The following is a 16,654-nucleotide window of genomic DNA, read 5'->3' as shown; positions in this document are numbered from 1 at the left end:
GTTACATTATTTCCCTGAGTCTTGTTTTTCTCAACTGTAAAAATGGATAATAGTATTACTTTCCTCATGGGATTTTGGGAAGAAAAATATTGTGAATGCTATATAAATGGAATATTATATAAATTGAAGCTGTTATCATTTGTTCTGGTCTTTTGATTTTATGGATGTTGGGAGGTTTCCTCTACCAATGCAGATCAGCAACTGTTCTTTTCCATTGTATTGACAGAGTCTGAAACTTCTGTCACTTAATCTGATGACGAAAGGATTCATTGTGTTTTTCCCCCATTAATAAATGATTGTTCAGGGTCTCACCACCAGTATAGATTTAGACCCCAGATCTTTCTGATTCAGAAGCCAATCTTCTATCATAACATATTGCTTCTTTAGGAATCTAATAAATATTTGATGGAGGGGAAAAGTTTGAGGTATGCTTGGCATATATTTTGTGTAATAATAAAACAAGTTTCAGACACGTCTCAGTTTATTTATCCATAAAATGGAAATAATAATAATTGCACTCTCTACTTTATGTTTATGTAAATATATATACACTTATTATGAGAAAAAACATAACTATAAGTTAAATAGCATTGTAAGTTTTCATTATAAAGGACATAAAGAATTGCGAATTTGACCTTACTTTGAGACTTAATATAATTATATTATCTTTTTTCCCCCAGTCTTCCCTTTTTTTTCTTTCTCTTTTTGGAGGGAGGGTAGAATTATTATAATATATATATATATATATATAATATACATTATAACATGTTGCATATATTATTACATGTATGTAGAATGTAATCATAGACACCCTAAGATGCAACATATGTTTACATGTACACATAATAGGTTACATTATATAAATATATCATTATATGTACCACAACACATTATAACATGAAAATGCATATTTATATGTAATATATTATTTAATTATATGCATTATAATTTATTATAAAATGCCATATATTTTAAACATATCATGTATTAGATTATATTATTATATTGTTATAATATGTAACAGTTATAATGTTATAATATCTAATGTGTTAGAATATATAGAATATAGAATATAATGTATTAGCATATATGAAAATATATAAAACTACAGTATTAGAATATATATAGAATATATGTGCCTTGTTTAGAGAGGGTGAGAATGGAACCAAATTACCTTATAGAAATAGATTGAGGAATAGTGTCAACTTGTAGTAAATTATGATTTTGTCATTTGGTCCCTTGGGTTCCCAGGAAACTGAAATTGCACCTGCAGGATCTTCGATGGGGACCAGCAAAGAACATAAATCAGGAAAACAAAGAGAAGTTCTGTGCACGGTGTCAGAAATCTCTGGGTTTGGTGATAAATCGAGGAGGTGTGTGTCAGGGTTGCAGCCACCGAGTATGTTCCGAGTGTCGAGTCTTTCTGAGGAAAACCTACATGTGGAAATGCACTGTCTGCTTTGCTGATGGGTGAGCAATTCAGATTGGCTAATTAAGTTAATTGCAAACTAGTGGTTGTTGCTATATTTACCAAATCTATTTAACACAAAGTTGGGAGGGGCAGCTAACATAACATAATGGAAAACCAAATCAGTGGTATCCAAAAGATCTTGTCAGCTTGTCATGATGAGCCATACTTAATAAGAATGTGTAAAGTTTCACATTTGATTCAAAGAAACTCAGCTGAACCAGACCTCTGTGGGGGAAACATGAATAGATGAGAGTTCTTAAAACCTCTTGATCTGGGCATTTTAGTAAATCTCAAGGTCAATGTGAGTCACTAATATAATAGAGTGGTCAAAAATGCTCATATGACCTTGAGCTGTATTAAGAGAGAGAGAATGTCCAGAATAAGAAAAGTGATCATCCAGTTATACTCAACCCAGGTAGGACCACATCTGGAGTTCTGTTCTGGGCAGCCTGGAGTATGTCCAGATGAGGGTGACCAGAAATATGTGGATGAGGACAGAGATTGCATCTTTTTTTTTGTACTATGTACTACATTAAGATTGCATGAAAGAATTTATAGGTCTGTAAATGGACTTGTCAGAGATTTTGTACAAAGCGTTATTGTTCGGGTAAGGTTAGGTTTTGGAACGGCTTCAATGTTCTTTCTACCTCTGTGATTCTATGATAATGGACAATAGATGAAGAAAATCTAACCTGAAAATTATAGCCATTTATAGCAGTTTTGTTATGGCATCATGATGTGATCCATCTGTAGATCAGCTCCTTCTTCTTTTTCTTTTATTTTGTGCAGTTCTCATTCATTCCTCTTGATCTTTTAATGACTCTAAAGAGTTGGAGTTTGGAAAAGAACCCCAAGAAGTAGCTGAAAATAAGCCTTTCTTTAACAAATGTTCTGAACACGTCTGCCATGGGTAGCACTCACGTTTCCCTGATTTCATTTCTAGCTGTTTAACTCCCTAGTTGAATTATAGTCCTAATGCCTGGGAAACATCCATTAAATAACAGCTAACATTTGTACAGAGCTTTAAAATTTGCAAAGTGCCTTATATATGTTATCTCATGTGAACCTCACAACAACTCTGTGAGGTAGGTACTATTATTATTCCCTTTTTACAGATGAGAAAACCAAGGCTGAGAGAAGTTAAATAGCTTGCCCAAGCACATAGAGTGTGTCCAAGAAAATATTTGAATTCAGGAATTCCTGATTCCAGGTCCAGGACTCTTTCCACTGAATTATTTAGCTATCTAATGGTGCAATAAAAACTTTTTAAAGATGAAAAACACAAATAAAGGGAGAAGACAAATTAACATTATGTTCATATTAGCATGCATTAGAGCAAAATTTCTTTTTTATTAAAAACTTTTTAATTTTTTCTTTTTTTATTATAACTTTTTATTTACAAGATATATGCATGGGTAATTTTTCAGCACTGACTCTTGCAAAACCTTCTGTTCCAAATTTTCCCCTCCTTCCCCCCTTCCCCCTCCCCCAGATGGCAGGTTGACCAATATATGTTAAATATGTTTAAGTATTAGTTAAATACAATATATGTATTCATGCCCATACAGTTATTTTGTTGTACAAAAAGAATCAAACTTTGAAATAGTGAACAATTAATCTGTGAAGGAAATCAAAAATGCAGGTGGACAAAAATAGAGGGATTAGGAATTCTGTGAAGTGGTTCATACTCATTTCCCAGAGTTCTTTTGCTGAGTATAACTGGTTCAATTCATTACTGCTCTATTGGCACTGATTTGGTTCATCTCATTATTGAAGAGGGCCACGTCTATCAGAATTGATCATCATATAGTACTGTTGTTGAAGTATATAATGATCTCCTGGTCCTGCTCATTTCACTCAGCATCAGTTCATGTAAGTTTCTCCAGGCCTTTCTGAAATCATCCTGCAGGTCGTTTCTTACACAACAATAATATTCCATAATATTCATATACCACAATTTATTCAGCCATTCTCCAATTGATGGGCATCCATTCCGTTTCCACTTCCTGGCCACTACAAAGAAGGCTGTCACAAACATTCTTGCACATACAAGTCCCTTTCCCTTCTTTAAGATCTCTTGGGATATAATCCCAGTAGTAACACTGCTGGATGAAAGGGTATGTACAGTCTGATAACTCTTTGAACATAGTTCCAAATCGTAGAGCAGAATTTCTTAACTTATTTTGTATCATAGACATTTTTGGCAATTGGATTAAGCCTATAAATGGACCCCTTCTCAATATAATTTCTATAAATGATTGAAGGAAATAATAAAAAAAAAATTTCCCCTAGGCAGTTTCATGGACTCTCCAAAATTGTGGAGGGGGGGAAGGATTGGAGCATATAAATCCCAAGTTAAGAGAGCCTCTGAATTAGAGGGAACCTGGCTATTTTCTTGGAGGATTAGACTCTATCAGGGGAAGAAGAGATCTTTGGAGTTGATTGTGTCATTCCATGACCATCCTATCTAATCCTGGAGAGATTACTTAATAAGTGATAAATTTATTTTGTTCACTTTTACATGGAAGTGTGAAGAAAATACAATCTCTTATAATTTCTCCTAGACAAGTTCATGGACTCCCTGAAATCTTTTGGGGAGACTCCTTGGGGCACATGGATCCCAGATTAAGCACTTTTGCATTCGGAAAAAAATTATTTTCTTGAAAGATTAGACTGTACCAGGAAAGAGATTTTTTTTTAATTTAATTTAATTTTTTTTTCTCTCTCTCTCTTTTTTTTTTTTTTTTTAATTTAATAGCCTTTTATTTACAGGATATATACATGGGTAAACTTTACAGCATTAACAATTGCCAAACCTCTTGTTCCAATTTTTCACCTCTTACCCCCCCCCCCCCTCCCCTAGATGGCAGGATGACCAGTAGATGTTAAATATATTAAAATATAACTTAGATACACAATAAGTATACATGACCAAAACATTATTTTGCTGTACAAAAAGAATCAGACTCTGAATTATTGTACAATTAGCTTGTGAAGGAAATCAAAAATGCAGGTGTGCATAAATATAGGGATTGGGAATTCAATGTAATGGTTTTTAGTCCTCCCAGAGTTCTTTTTCTGGGTATAGCTAGTTCAGTTCATTACTGCTCCATTAGAAATGATTTGGTTGATCTCGTTGCTGAGGATGGCCTGATCCATCAGAACTGGTCATCATCTAGTATTGTTGTTGAAGTATATAATGATCTCCTGGTCCTGCTCATTTCACTCAGCATCAGTTCGTGTAAGTCTCTCCAGGCCTTTCTGAAATCATCCTGTTGGTCATTTTACAGAACAGTAATATTCCATAATTTTCATATACCACAATTTATTCAGCCATTCTCCAACTGATGGACATCCATTCAGTTTCCAGTTTCTAGCCACTACAAAAAGGGCTGCCACAAACATTCGTGCACATACAGGTCCCTTTCCCTCAGGAAAGAGATTTTTGAAGTCTATTGTGCAGATTTTGACATTTCAGCTTCAGTATTTCAGAAGCTCTGTGATTTCTCTATATGAATGGAGACAGAAACTTCATTCTTTTTTGCACCTTCATGAGCTCTGTATCCAAAATATATTCATCACCTTGTAATGGAATCTCTCCAGGCGTAGGCAGGCTTGTTGTGGGATGACAAAATTCTCCTGTGTTGCAAAGTCATTCAACCCTTTCCAGCTTGGAAAGATCTGCCAGGGATTTGGCTCCACATTAAGGACCCAGAGGGACATGCAAAATACAATCAGATTTTGGGGCAAAATGCAAGTAGAAATCAGAATGCCAGAGCTGGAAGAGGCCCCAAAGATCACCCTGTCATAAGCTCATAGGCTTGTGAATTTAGAGAAGATAGGAAAATTAGAGCCCATCTAGTCCATCCCACTTATTTTATTTTTTCCACATTTATTATTATTTTATAAAATTATGAACTTAATAAGCATCAAGTCAGAGCATTTGTATGGACAAAATAGAATAGAAAAAGAGAACTACACATGAAGCTGAAAATTTCAGCTTATTTATTTCTTTTTGTCTATAATACATTTTTTATTTTTTTCTTTTTTATGCTTTATGAATCTTTTAAAGACTTTTAATTTTTTTTTGAATTAACAATTTTTTCTCCTTTTCTTTCCTCTCCTATTAAAAAACCCCCTTGTGATAAATATACACAGTCAAATAAAATAAACTTATTCATTCTTCATATACAAATCCATCACTTCTCTTTAAGGGGGTAAATAACTTCATCATCAGCTCTTTGGAATCCTGGTTGCAGTAGTCATCATTTTTAAGTCTCTCAAAAGTTGTTTGTATTTACAGAATTGTTGTTATTGTATACATTGTTCTCTGGGTTCAGGTTACTTCACTTGTATCAGTTCCTACAGTTCTCCTTAGATTTCTTTGAAACTGCCCCTTTCATTTATTATAGCACAATAGTATATCATTACATTCATTACATTACATGATATTTCTCTTTTATCAGTTGATGGGCACCCTCTTAGCCTTAACATGTTATTTTCAAAATTTATCTGCTCACTTTCCCTTTGTTTTCTTTTATACATTTGAAAAATGCTTAATTTTCTTTTCTGACTTTGCTTTATTTTGTTAACCCTGTCACCAGCCTTCTCTTCTCTACCCACTTCCCTTGCAAAAATTTGAAAGAATCAAAACCAATGTGTTTGGGTTTTCAAGCAAACAAAATCTCACATTTTTGATGTGTGAAAATATATTTTGAATTCATTACTTCTCTATCAGGAACCAACCCTAACACTTCACAAATGAGGAAACCAAAGAGACAGGGAACAGCTATTACTTGCCCAAGATCCTACGGGGTGTAAGTAGAAAAATAGAGATTTGAATCCAGGCTTTCTGATGTGAAATCCATCATTCTTGTCATGAATTATGATAACTTTGATAGATGAAGAATCTAAAATGCCAAGCTACTTGCCTAAGGTCACCCATGTTCTTAGTCTGTGTTGAAGGATGCCCTGAAAATATGGTTTGGGAACACAAAAGCCAATAAAGCCTCATTGCATCTTGTTAAGAAAGGGTATATGATTATGATTAGGGTTTAAATGTGAAATCAGAAGGACATTCCTTGAAAGATCTTTCTGCTCTAATGCTTTAATACTATGAGCAGAGAGCTGCTTCCCTGATTACACAAGAGTAATTATGTAGAATGAATGACTGGGCCAGATCCCAAAGGGAGAGTGTTCTTTTCTCAAACTCAAAGAACAATAGTTGATTAAATTCTTGATAACCTATGGAGCAGTAAGGAAAAAAAATACATGCAAAAAAATGGAAATACTTTGTCTTGGAGTAGTTAAAAAGTTTTAATATCATCTTTGCCTTGTTTTTGTTTTGTTTTTTAAATATGTAATTTTTTTCTATTCCCTTTTTGGGGATTATCCATTCAAGGAATACTAAATTCAAAGATGTCCTAAGATCAAAGGTGTATTGAGCTCACAACTATTTTACATTCTGCCAACTAATCAATAGAATGAGTGCATAAGTTGGTATGAGTTTTCATGCATGAGGCTTATAATCCACTTGCTTTTTTGTGGTTTGTGTGAAGGTAGAAAATAAGAAAAAAGGCTAGAAAAAGAGTCTGGGAAAGTAGTTTGTAACCCTGGGATTTAAAAACATGCCTAAATAAAACAGTGACAGTTCTATGAAGCCCATGTGGGAACAAGAATATTAAGGGCATTAATATATTGTGGATAAAGCAGTTGAATTCTAATTTCTAAATCCTCAAGCATTATCTTCATTGACATCATCACACAAATCTACTTAAATTGTTTCTCAGGTGCTTCATACATTTCACTTATACAGTCAGAAAAGAAGGGTTAAGTTGTTTTATGTGCTTCCATTGGAACTCTTATCTTCTCTCTTTCCATACTATAGCAATTCACTATAAACTTTAACGGGGGAACTAGGTAGTACAGTGGATAGAACATTGCGCTTAGAATCAGAAAAACTCATCTTTAGGAATTCAAATTTGATCTCAGAACTAGCTTTGTGATCCTTGGCAAGTTATTTTTGCCTCAGTTTCCTTTTCTGTCAAAGGAGCTGGAGAAGGAAATGGCAAAGCATTTTGTCAAGAAAACCCCAAATAGGATCATAAAGAGTTAGACACCCTGAATAACAACAAATTACTACAAATTCATGTTTCTATTGCATTTTAAGTGCAAAGCACTTTACCTCCATTATGTCATTTGATACTTACAATAACTCTAAATGGAAAGTTGTAGTTAATCTTCATTTTACAGATGAGGAATCTGAGTCTCTGAGAAGTGCAATAATTTACTCAGTATCAGAAAAATAGAAAGTTTCTAAGTTCACATTTGAACTGAGGCCTCTTGACTGCACATCTAGCATTCAAGTCACACACACCATACTGCCAAACTTCTGCATCTCATATTTCTTGGATTTGATTAGGTTGGTGCCCTTTTTGCTTTAATAGATTCAACAAAGCCCAAACTATCATGGACAAACAGGGACTTGGCCCAGGATACAGGAATTGGAATGGGATTGGAAGAAGAAATTAATTTCCTGTCTAGGAGGCATATATATATTTTGCCATGGGAAATCCCTATCACTTAAGAACATCTCAATCTCTATTTTTTCCTTTATGTTCCTCAGAAAGGATGACCTGGAATTGGTCCCAAAGGATTCTATGGGGGAGGGTCTCCATGTCCCAGCACAAATGTACCCAAGATGGTATTGTCCCCTGTGCCCTACATCTAAACTTCACATAAAAAATTACCTTACAGGGTTATTTGTAAGGATCAAATGACATAACGTAGATTAAGTGCCTCTATCCCAATTCAGTTTTCCAGAGACCTAAGTTCAACTAGATAAGCATTTGTTGAAGAAAAAACATTATTATGGTAGGTTAAGTCCATGAGAAGGACTTACATTGAATAACAAGTTGGTCCTTGCTCTGAAGAAAATATATACTTCCACTGCATAATGTTTAGAACAGGGTCTGTTTTATCTAGTGTCTGTAAACTTGATTTTTAAAAAAAAATTATATTTTGATAATGGGTTTCAATCTAATTTATTTACCTTATAATATTAAATATTTTATTTTATGTAAAAAATTATTTAGAAAATAATAGACCTGCCAGAAAGGTCTATTCCCTAGTAACCTGGTTGTTTAGAAGGATTTAAAGATCTTTTTCCAGTTCAGATGCCAAAATTTACTTTATCTTTCAAATTGAATATCATTGACCTTGAAGAGTAGAGTGTTAAATAACTCTTTGGGTTTTTTTTTTTTTTTTTGCTTTTTTTTTTTTTTTGCTCCTCAGAGTTGAGATGCCGAAATCAAAACTGAATATCTGTGTGAGGCAATCTCCCAGGAAGGCTACCGTTTTGAAATCTAAATATTTGGGCTTAAATGTCATTAAAGCTTTATCCTCCTAGTATGTGAGATGTGATTTCTAAAACCCCAGCTTCCTTATTTTGAAACAAGATATTTCAAAATACACAAGATAATTGCAATACTAATAGTGAACTTGCAGAGGTACTGCTATTGAAGTAGAGATGTGTCCATTTCAATTATTTACTCATAGGCCTTTTTATGTCATATTTTTTTAATTAAAGCTTTTTATTTTCAAAATATATACATGGATAATTTTCAACATTCACCCTTACAAAACCTTGTGTTCTAATTTTTCCCCTTCTCCCACCTCTTCCTTCCCCTAGACTGCAAATGATTCAATACATGTCAAACATGTACAATTCTTCTATACACATTCCCATAAAAATCATGCTGCACAAGAAAAATCAGATCAAAAAGGAAAAAAATGAGAAAGAAAACAAAATGCAAGTAAACAACAACAAAAAGAGTGAAAATACTATGTTGTGATCCACATTTAGTTCCCACTGTCCTCTCTCTGGGTGCAGATGGCTTTCTTCATTGGAACTGGCCTGAATCATTTCATTGTTGATGAGAGTCATGTTCATCAGAATTGATCATCCTATAATCTTGTTGTTGGTAGGCATTTTTAACAAAAAACAACACTTGACCAACTATTTATAATATTATAGGATGATATAACTAAGTAGGAAGTTGTAGGATTATCTCATTCATTCCCTTCATTTTAATGAAAAGGAAATTTGAGTTTAATAAGCTTTGTATACTTTCTTTTGCTAAAAGAATTTTTTAAAATCACTGAGGGTTAAAGTTAAAACCTTTAAAAACTTTGCAATATTTAATATGTGCTGCTGCCTTATATTAATATGCTCCTAATTGTGACTGGCAAAAAAGCTCCTGGTGGGTCCCACCATCATCTCTTTCTTTTAACTCTGGGTGGCTCTATTTTCTGGGCCATTTACTTTCAGGACGGGGGCCCTGATGTTGGCTGTAGAATGAGGAGAAACATATGAAAAGGGTAGGATTAAAAAATCATAATTTAAAAATTGCTGAAGAATACAAACTTAGGCTCGGTATACAAATTTTAATCACAGAACAGAGGCAGAAATTAGAGAAAATGCCAAAGAAGGAGAAGGTATGTATTGTTTGCCCTCAAGAAGTACACAACCTATTTGGGAAGAGAAAACTAATAGACAGGAAAAATCAGATATTAGTGAAGTGCTGAGCTATGAAATATTGATTGGGAGGGCAACAAGAATTCAGAAAAGGTAAGGAACAGTGTTGATTTTAATAACTGGAAAAGGCTTTATGGAGGAGGAATTCAAGTTCATTCATGAAGTGTAGACACAAGCTAGGAGGTAGGTTGGTATGAAGAGTGACATTTTGGGTTAGAGAAAGAGCATATGGGTAAAGGGATAGTAATAGAAATAATCTTGGTGTATGGAGGGGACCCTGAGTAGAATTGTGTGTCAAGGACAAAGATTGCAATCTGGGGAGGAATGGGATATATATATATGGTTAGATAGATACTGGGGCGAGGCAGAGGGAAGTAGGTCATGGAGAGTCTTGAAAACTAAGTGAAAGTTTTTGGATCTAGGCAATTGGAAGCTGTTGTGTGTTTTTAAGCAGGGAAATGATATGGTAAAAAAAAAAAAAAAAACAGTTGATGTTAGGATAACTAAAAGGCTTAGTCCAATTAGCTATTGTCAATATTAATTCAGAGTATAGGTCAGATTTAGAGATGCTAACTTAGTAATTCACTGAATAGAAGTAGTAGAAGTAATGTGACATCCCAGGCTAGACTGGGAGTCAGAGAGAACTGAATTAGAATTTTGTTCAGATCCTTGCCGGTTGTTTGACATTTGGTAAGTGAATCTCTTTGAGCCTCAGTTCAAAATAGGAATAATAATAGTACCTCTCTATCACCATTGTTGGGAGGGTCAATTGAGTTAACATGTCTGAAATGCTTTGCCATCTTTATTGCACTATATATATGCTAGCCATGATGATGAGGAAGAAGAAGATGATAAACTTTGGGAGCGGTTAAGTTCTCTGAGCAAGGGAGAATATTGAAGGAACAAAGGGCAGAGAGCAAAGGCTTGGCACATAGCTATGACAAGAGGAGATTAGAAAAGTAAGCAAGGGAGGATGAAAAAGAGATCTAAAAATGTAAAAGAACCAGGAAAATGTCACAGAGACAAAGGGAGGAGACAGTTTCAGGAAGGAAAGGTCAAAGGCTACAGAGAGGATGGGGAGAATATATTCAATATGTACCAGTTGAATTAATTCATTTCAAAAAACACATTAAATTACTATGATATAGGCAAAGAATATACTAGGAATTGTAAATGACAAAGTAACTGGTTCCTATTTCCACAAATCTTCAATTCTACTGAAGGGAAATCATATGTGCTTAAAAAAGTAAATATATATAATGTGCACATGTCAAACTCAGAGTCGTTGCATAGAACAGGAGGCAGCTAGTAACTGTAGGTATCCAGAAGGCTCCAAGTAGCAGTTGGCACTTTGAACCACGAAGGAATTGAAAGATTCCAAGAGGGAAGGAAGGAAAGAGATTTCTGGCATGCGGAACAGCTTGTAACATCACATATGGGGAACAACAAATAGGCCATGTTAGCTGAAATGTAGTAATCCTGAGGGGAAGTAATATGAAGCCAGTCTGAAAAAGTAAATTAAGTAGTTAGTTGATTTATGAGAAAAAGCCACTGAATTTCACCAGGAAAATCATTGGTAACCTTTGGGAGATCAGTTTTAGCATTCAAAAGCAGATATCTCCAATTACAGGGAATTAAGATGGGTAGATTGATCATGCATATTTGTTACCGGGAATTTGTTTTTCTTTTTATCCCTCTCACTCATTCATTCCCCCTCATAGAGGGAAGTAGGAAGGAGAGCAAATAAATTCTTATTCATTAACTTTAAAATGATGGGATTGGGTAGATGGGGATTGGAATCAGCAGAAGTTGGATCAACACAAGAAGGTTGAAAGTGAAAAAGGAGAAACTAATGGCTGGTTTCTGAAAATTGCTTTTCTGTCCTGGTTCAAAATAGACTGCATTTAAGACCCCAGATACCTGAAAGTTTTCTTTTTAATTTTGCTTCTCTCTAATATTTATCAGAAATGCTACTGGTAAAGCTATCCAAATAAAGGAATTCTAACAAATGGTGAAACTTAGCACAAAATTTTTGACTCTTTGTTGCATTAATAAGAAATTTCTATAGCAGAGGGAAAGGGAATAGGGAAGGACAAAGCAGAAAAAAACCCCTGCTAATTGTTATTGATGGTAAATAAGGAATGGGAATGAGGAGAGAAAGTATGGGGAGAGGGAGAAAAAGGAAAGGAAATTGAAATTTTTTAAAAGTAATGTTGTATATAGGCCAGGTCATCAGAGGATGGGCCTAGATTTCTAAGAAGATTGATCAATTCCAAAACTGAACAGAGAATTTAGGTCTTTTCTGAGTCTGATTTGGGATGACTTCAGTGGTTTCAAACTAGATAAGATTCCTTTAACATTTCTAAAAGCAGAGTAGAAGCAAACTTTCAGGTTAGTCCCTTAAGCAAATTGATCTACTGTTTTTTGAGATTGAGGGTTAACCACTGAAATCATTACAAACATTTATTAAGTCCCTGTTGTATGACCAGCACTGTACTAGATATTAATGATACAAATGATTGCAAAAAATGAAATAATTCCTACCCTCAAGAAGCAGAGCTGCATTTTCTGGAACTGAGCCACAACTGTACTGATTTTGGTCAATGGAACTGGATATTTGGGTTCAAGGAACTACTGTTGGTGGTATAAATAAAGAGACACATTGTAGAATATGATTCTCTGCCTTCATTTTTTAATCTTCCAAGCAGATAGAACCTTCAAAATTTTCTCGTATGTCATAATTTCCTTACAAAAAATATATCTTCACAATGAAAAATGTGTGGTTCATAAGAACACATTTCAAAAGATCATTTTTAACTGACTGGCTCTCAGGGAGAAGTCACTAGACACAGTAGTATTTTCCATAATGCATCCATTCCTTTTAGGTTAATTAACATTAGCTGACATCTGTCTAATGCTTTCTGATATACAAAGTACTTTCCATATATTAAGCTACGACTGTTATTGTCCCCATTCACAGAGAAGGTAACCCAGGCTTTGTGCAGGCTATTGAATTGAGAGGCAGAATTCAAACCTAGGTCTTTCAGATTCAATTTCAGCTATATTTCTCCTATGTCCTATTGCTTCTCCTTTCAGATTTAGAGGTTCTCTTCCTTTTTTTTAATTAAAACTTTAATTTTCAAAATTAAGTCCCTGTTGTGTGACCAGCACTGTACTAGATATTAATGATACAAACGATTCCAAAAAATGAAATAATTCCTACCCTCAAGAAGCAGAGCTGCATTTTCTGGAACTGAGCATGGATGATTTTTTCACATTAACCCTTGCAAAACTTTGTGTTCCAATTTTTTCCTGCCTTCCCCTCACCCCCTTCCCTAGATGGCAAGTAATCCAATATGGTAAACATGGTAAAAAAAATATGTGTTAAATCCAATATAAGCATACATATTTATATAATTATCTTGCTGCAAAAGAAAAATCAAATCAAAAAAGAAAAAATGAGAAAGAAAATAAAATGCAAGCAAACAACACAAAAGAGTGAAAATGCTATGTTGTGATCCACCCTCAGTTCCCACCGTCCTCTCTCTGGATGTAGATGGCTCTCTTCATCCCAAGATCATTAGAACTGGTCTGAATCATCTCATTGTTGAAAAGAGCTACATCCATCAGAATTGATCAATGCATAATATTGATATTGCCATGTATAATTTTCTTCTGGTTCTGCTCACTTCTCTTCACATAAATTCATGTAAGTCTCTCTAGCTTTCTCTAAAATTATCCTGCTAATCATTTCTTACAGAACAATAATATTCCATAACATTCATATACCATAACTTATTCAGCCATTCTCCAATTGATGGGCATCTGCTCAGTTTCCAGTTTTTGTCACTACAAAAAGGGCTGCCACAAACATTTTTGCACATGTGGATTCCTTTCAGAGAGTTCTCTTCTTTAGCCTTTGGCAGATGTCACCTTCTCCCCTAGCTCTTATTTCCCCATATAATGAAATGCAATCCCTGACCATTGTGACCTAAAGAGATGCAGGGGTTGGAGGTGGGAAGAAATAGTTATTCCTAGAAATTTCTTGCTAAGGAGAGACTTTTCAAAAGCCTCCCTGCTGACAAAAAGCAGTCACTAAAAGATAGAATTTTATCTTCACAAAAGATATAACTGGGCAAAACTGTATCCTTGGTGTCAGGGATACACTAATATAAGACTATTGTCAGGTTTACTGCAGAATATTCTGTCATCAGCTTGAGAAAAATAACTTCTTTATCTTCATCTTAATTCTCTAGCTCCAGCCATAGTTACCCGGTTTTAATCACAATAATCAGTTATTTCCCTCTACAAACTATTGATATCATATTAAAGAATCTGGGTGTGGAGAGAAACTTAGCTAATTTCGTTACAAGGAAACTGACTTAGATATGAGATAATTTAGTATAAGATGTTCTCCAAATATGTACACATAAAAATTATTGCAATTGCTGATTGTTGATCTAATTGCAAATTAGTATATGCCTCTACATATGCGATATAAAAGAGGCATGTGGCTTCATTTGACAGTGTTCTATCATGTTGAAAAGCATTTGGTGTTTAAACCATATTAATGAGACAGATCAGCTGGTGTTCAGAGCTTCCTAGCTGCTAAAATATTGTCAAAGAGCAGACCCATAAGTGGGATGCATAATATTATTTCAGGCTTTTAAAGAATGTTAGCTCTGCATACTAAGCTCCTTATTCTTGTCCAGTAAATGATGGGAATATATTATGGAACTGTAGGGATGAAGTGCTGATTCTTCCTGCTGTGCAAAACAGGGAAGTGATGTTTTAAACACTTGCCAATAGCAGCAATTCCAATGTAAAATAAAAATATTACTCTAGAGAACACTTTGAGTTCAGTGTTTGACAATGGTGATACTCTCGAATTCCTGTTTCTGCTAGGGACTTTCATTCATTTTGTTAGAAAATATTTGTTAAATAAAATTTAAAAAGTAATTTCTATCTTTCATTCTTTATAATACCCTAGAGCCATAACTAAGGCTGGCAAACTGGAGTTTTGCCTTAGAGCACCAAAATTTAGAGGGTATTTAAAGTACTTGTACTTCTTCAACTGGGAGAAACAGTTGAATTTAGCATTAGTTAGAAAAACTAAGTTAGTAAAGTTGGAAATCACTAGCACACTTGGCATGGAGTAGATACTTAAGAAATATTTGTTGATTGTTGTGCTATCTTCTTTCTTCCACTTTTCCTAGTGAAGTTTTGGTCCTTTTGGGGCCTATCTTGTTCCTTTACTTTGGTGATAATTTCTTCATCATCAAACTCATGGTATTGCCCCATGAGGCCTTATATCCCCTGTCATCTCTCCCCACCCCAACTGGACTTGCCTTGAAAATTTATTTTTAGGATGTTTCTTCCCATGCCCTGCTTACCCTTGAACATATAATGCTAGTCATGTCTCTGAAATATCCATAAGATAATTATCTACTTTTTAAAATGATTTCTAAAGTAACTGAGCAAGAAATACAGTGTGTTTGTGTGGGGAAGTATAGAAAATAAACTCAAGAATTACCTGAATGATGGAAAAAAATTTATTTCTCATCTAAAATCATCCAGTGATAAATCAAGATTAAAAAGAAACTATCCTCATCCATATCTCTGACAGCTCTGCTCACTATTTTCTGCACAAATTTAATCCATAAATATCAAGTGGAAATGAATTAATTTATAGGATGGCAAAATCTCAAAGTTGGGGCTACCAAGGTCTTTTCAGAGGTTCTAGGTTCATCTCACTGCCTTTTTACTGGAAGTCCTTGTTTATTAAAAGAAATGATTTCATGGAATAAAGGGCATTTTTAAAAACTGTCCTGAAAAAGGTTTTTCCTACACATGGATTAAAATCATATTGATGAGGGGAGCCCCCAAACTCTCTCTAAAGCTCTTTGAAAGAGAGATTCTCCTTGAGCCTTCCCTCTGTGAAACCCGCCCCAGGGAACCAAGATAAAGTGGTTTATTTTGATGGGACTAGTTGAAGTAATCTCATATAGCAGGAGATCTAGATTTCTATTGACCTCTATTGTTGGCTCAAAACCATTCTTAGTAAGTGATCTCATCTAGGCCTGGGGGGCAGTGACAGCATTGAGGGAATTGAAACTTCTTCTCAGATTTCCTTATAAAAATGGCAACTTGGGGCTGAGTCCTTGCAGAGAACCTAACATGCCAAGGAATCTCTTCCTGTCATAGCAACAACCTTTTGCCTGCTGAAATGATACTCTTTTTCAGCATTACCCTCTCTTTATCTTTCTTGCCTATTTCCTTAACGAGACTTTATACCTCTCTGTAGGGATTTCTTTAGTAGAAACTTTATATCTCTCTGCCAGGACCTTGCCACTAAGGAATTCAGTCTTTTTATTCACACATAGCAAAGGCTGACTTCCCAATGCTTTTTATCAGTCTAGCTTTTTGGGTTTGTAAATTCCTTTATAAAGGACCTCTGTGCCGCCACAACTCCCTACCTTGCTCCAAATCTTAAGGGGATTTAGAGGAGCCAAACCTCTTCATTTGGTTCCCTGAACCCCGAATCTGCCACCCCATCATTTAATTTCCTGACCACCAGGAACCCTAATCTCATCATTTGATTCCCTGATCAGGAACCCTGAAATCTAGATCTCATCAATATAACTGAC

The 16,654-nt window shown here is 34.8% G+C and overlaps 1 protein-coding gene across 4 annotated transcripts in view; it reads left to right on the top strand.

Moving 5' to 3' along the window:
* The window catches only part of SYTL3 (synaptotagmin like 3), a 102,353-nt gene that overhangs the window by 18,024 nt on the left and 67,675 nt on the right, over positions 1 to 16,654 (top strand). For all 4 annotated transcript variants that reach the window (XM_023503309.2, XM_031937553.1, XM_023503304.2 and 1 more), the window contains one exon: positions 1,252 to 1,470. In XM_023503309.2, the coding sequence (XP_023359077.1) occupies positions 1,252 to 1,470 (219 nt within the window). The remainder of the gene's footprint in view (positions 1 to 1,251; positions 1,471 to 16,654) is intronic.

This window comes from Sarcophilus harrisii, chromosome 4, assembly GCF_902635505.1.
Source record: "Sarcophilus harrisii chromosome 4, mSarHar1.11, whole genome shotgun sequence".
Classification (NCBI taxonomy): Eukaryota; Metazoa; Chordata; class Mammalia; order Dasyuromorphia; family Dasyuridae; genus Sarcophilus; species Sarcophilus harrisii.
Note: the sequence above shows the minus strand (reverse complement) of the source record. Positions and strands in the feature narration are given on the sequence as shown.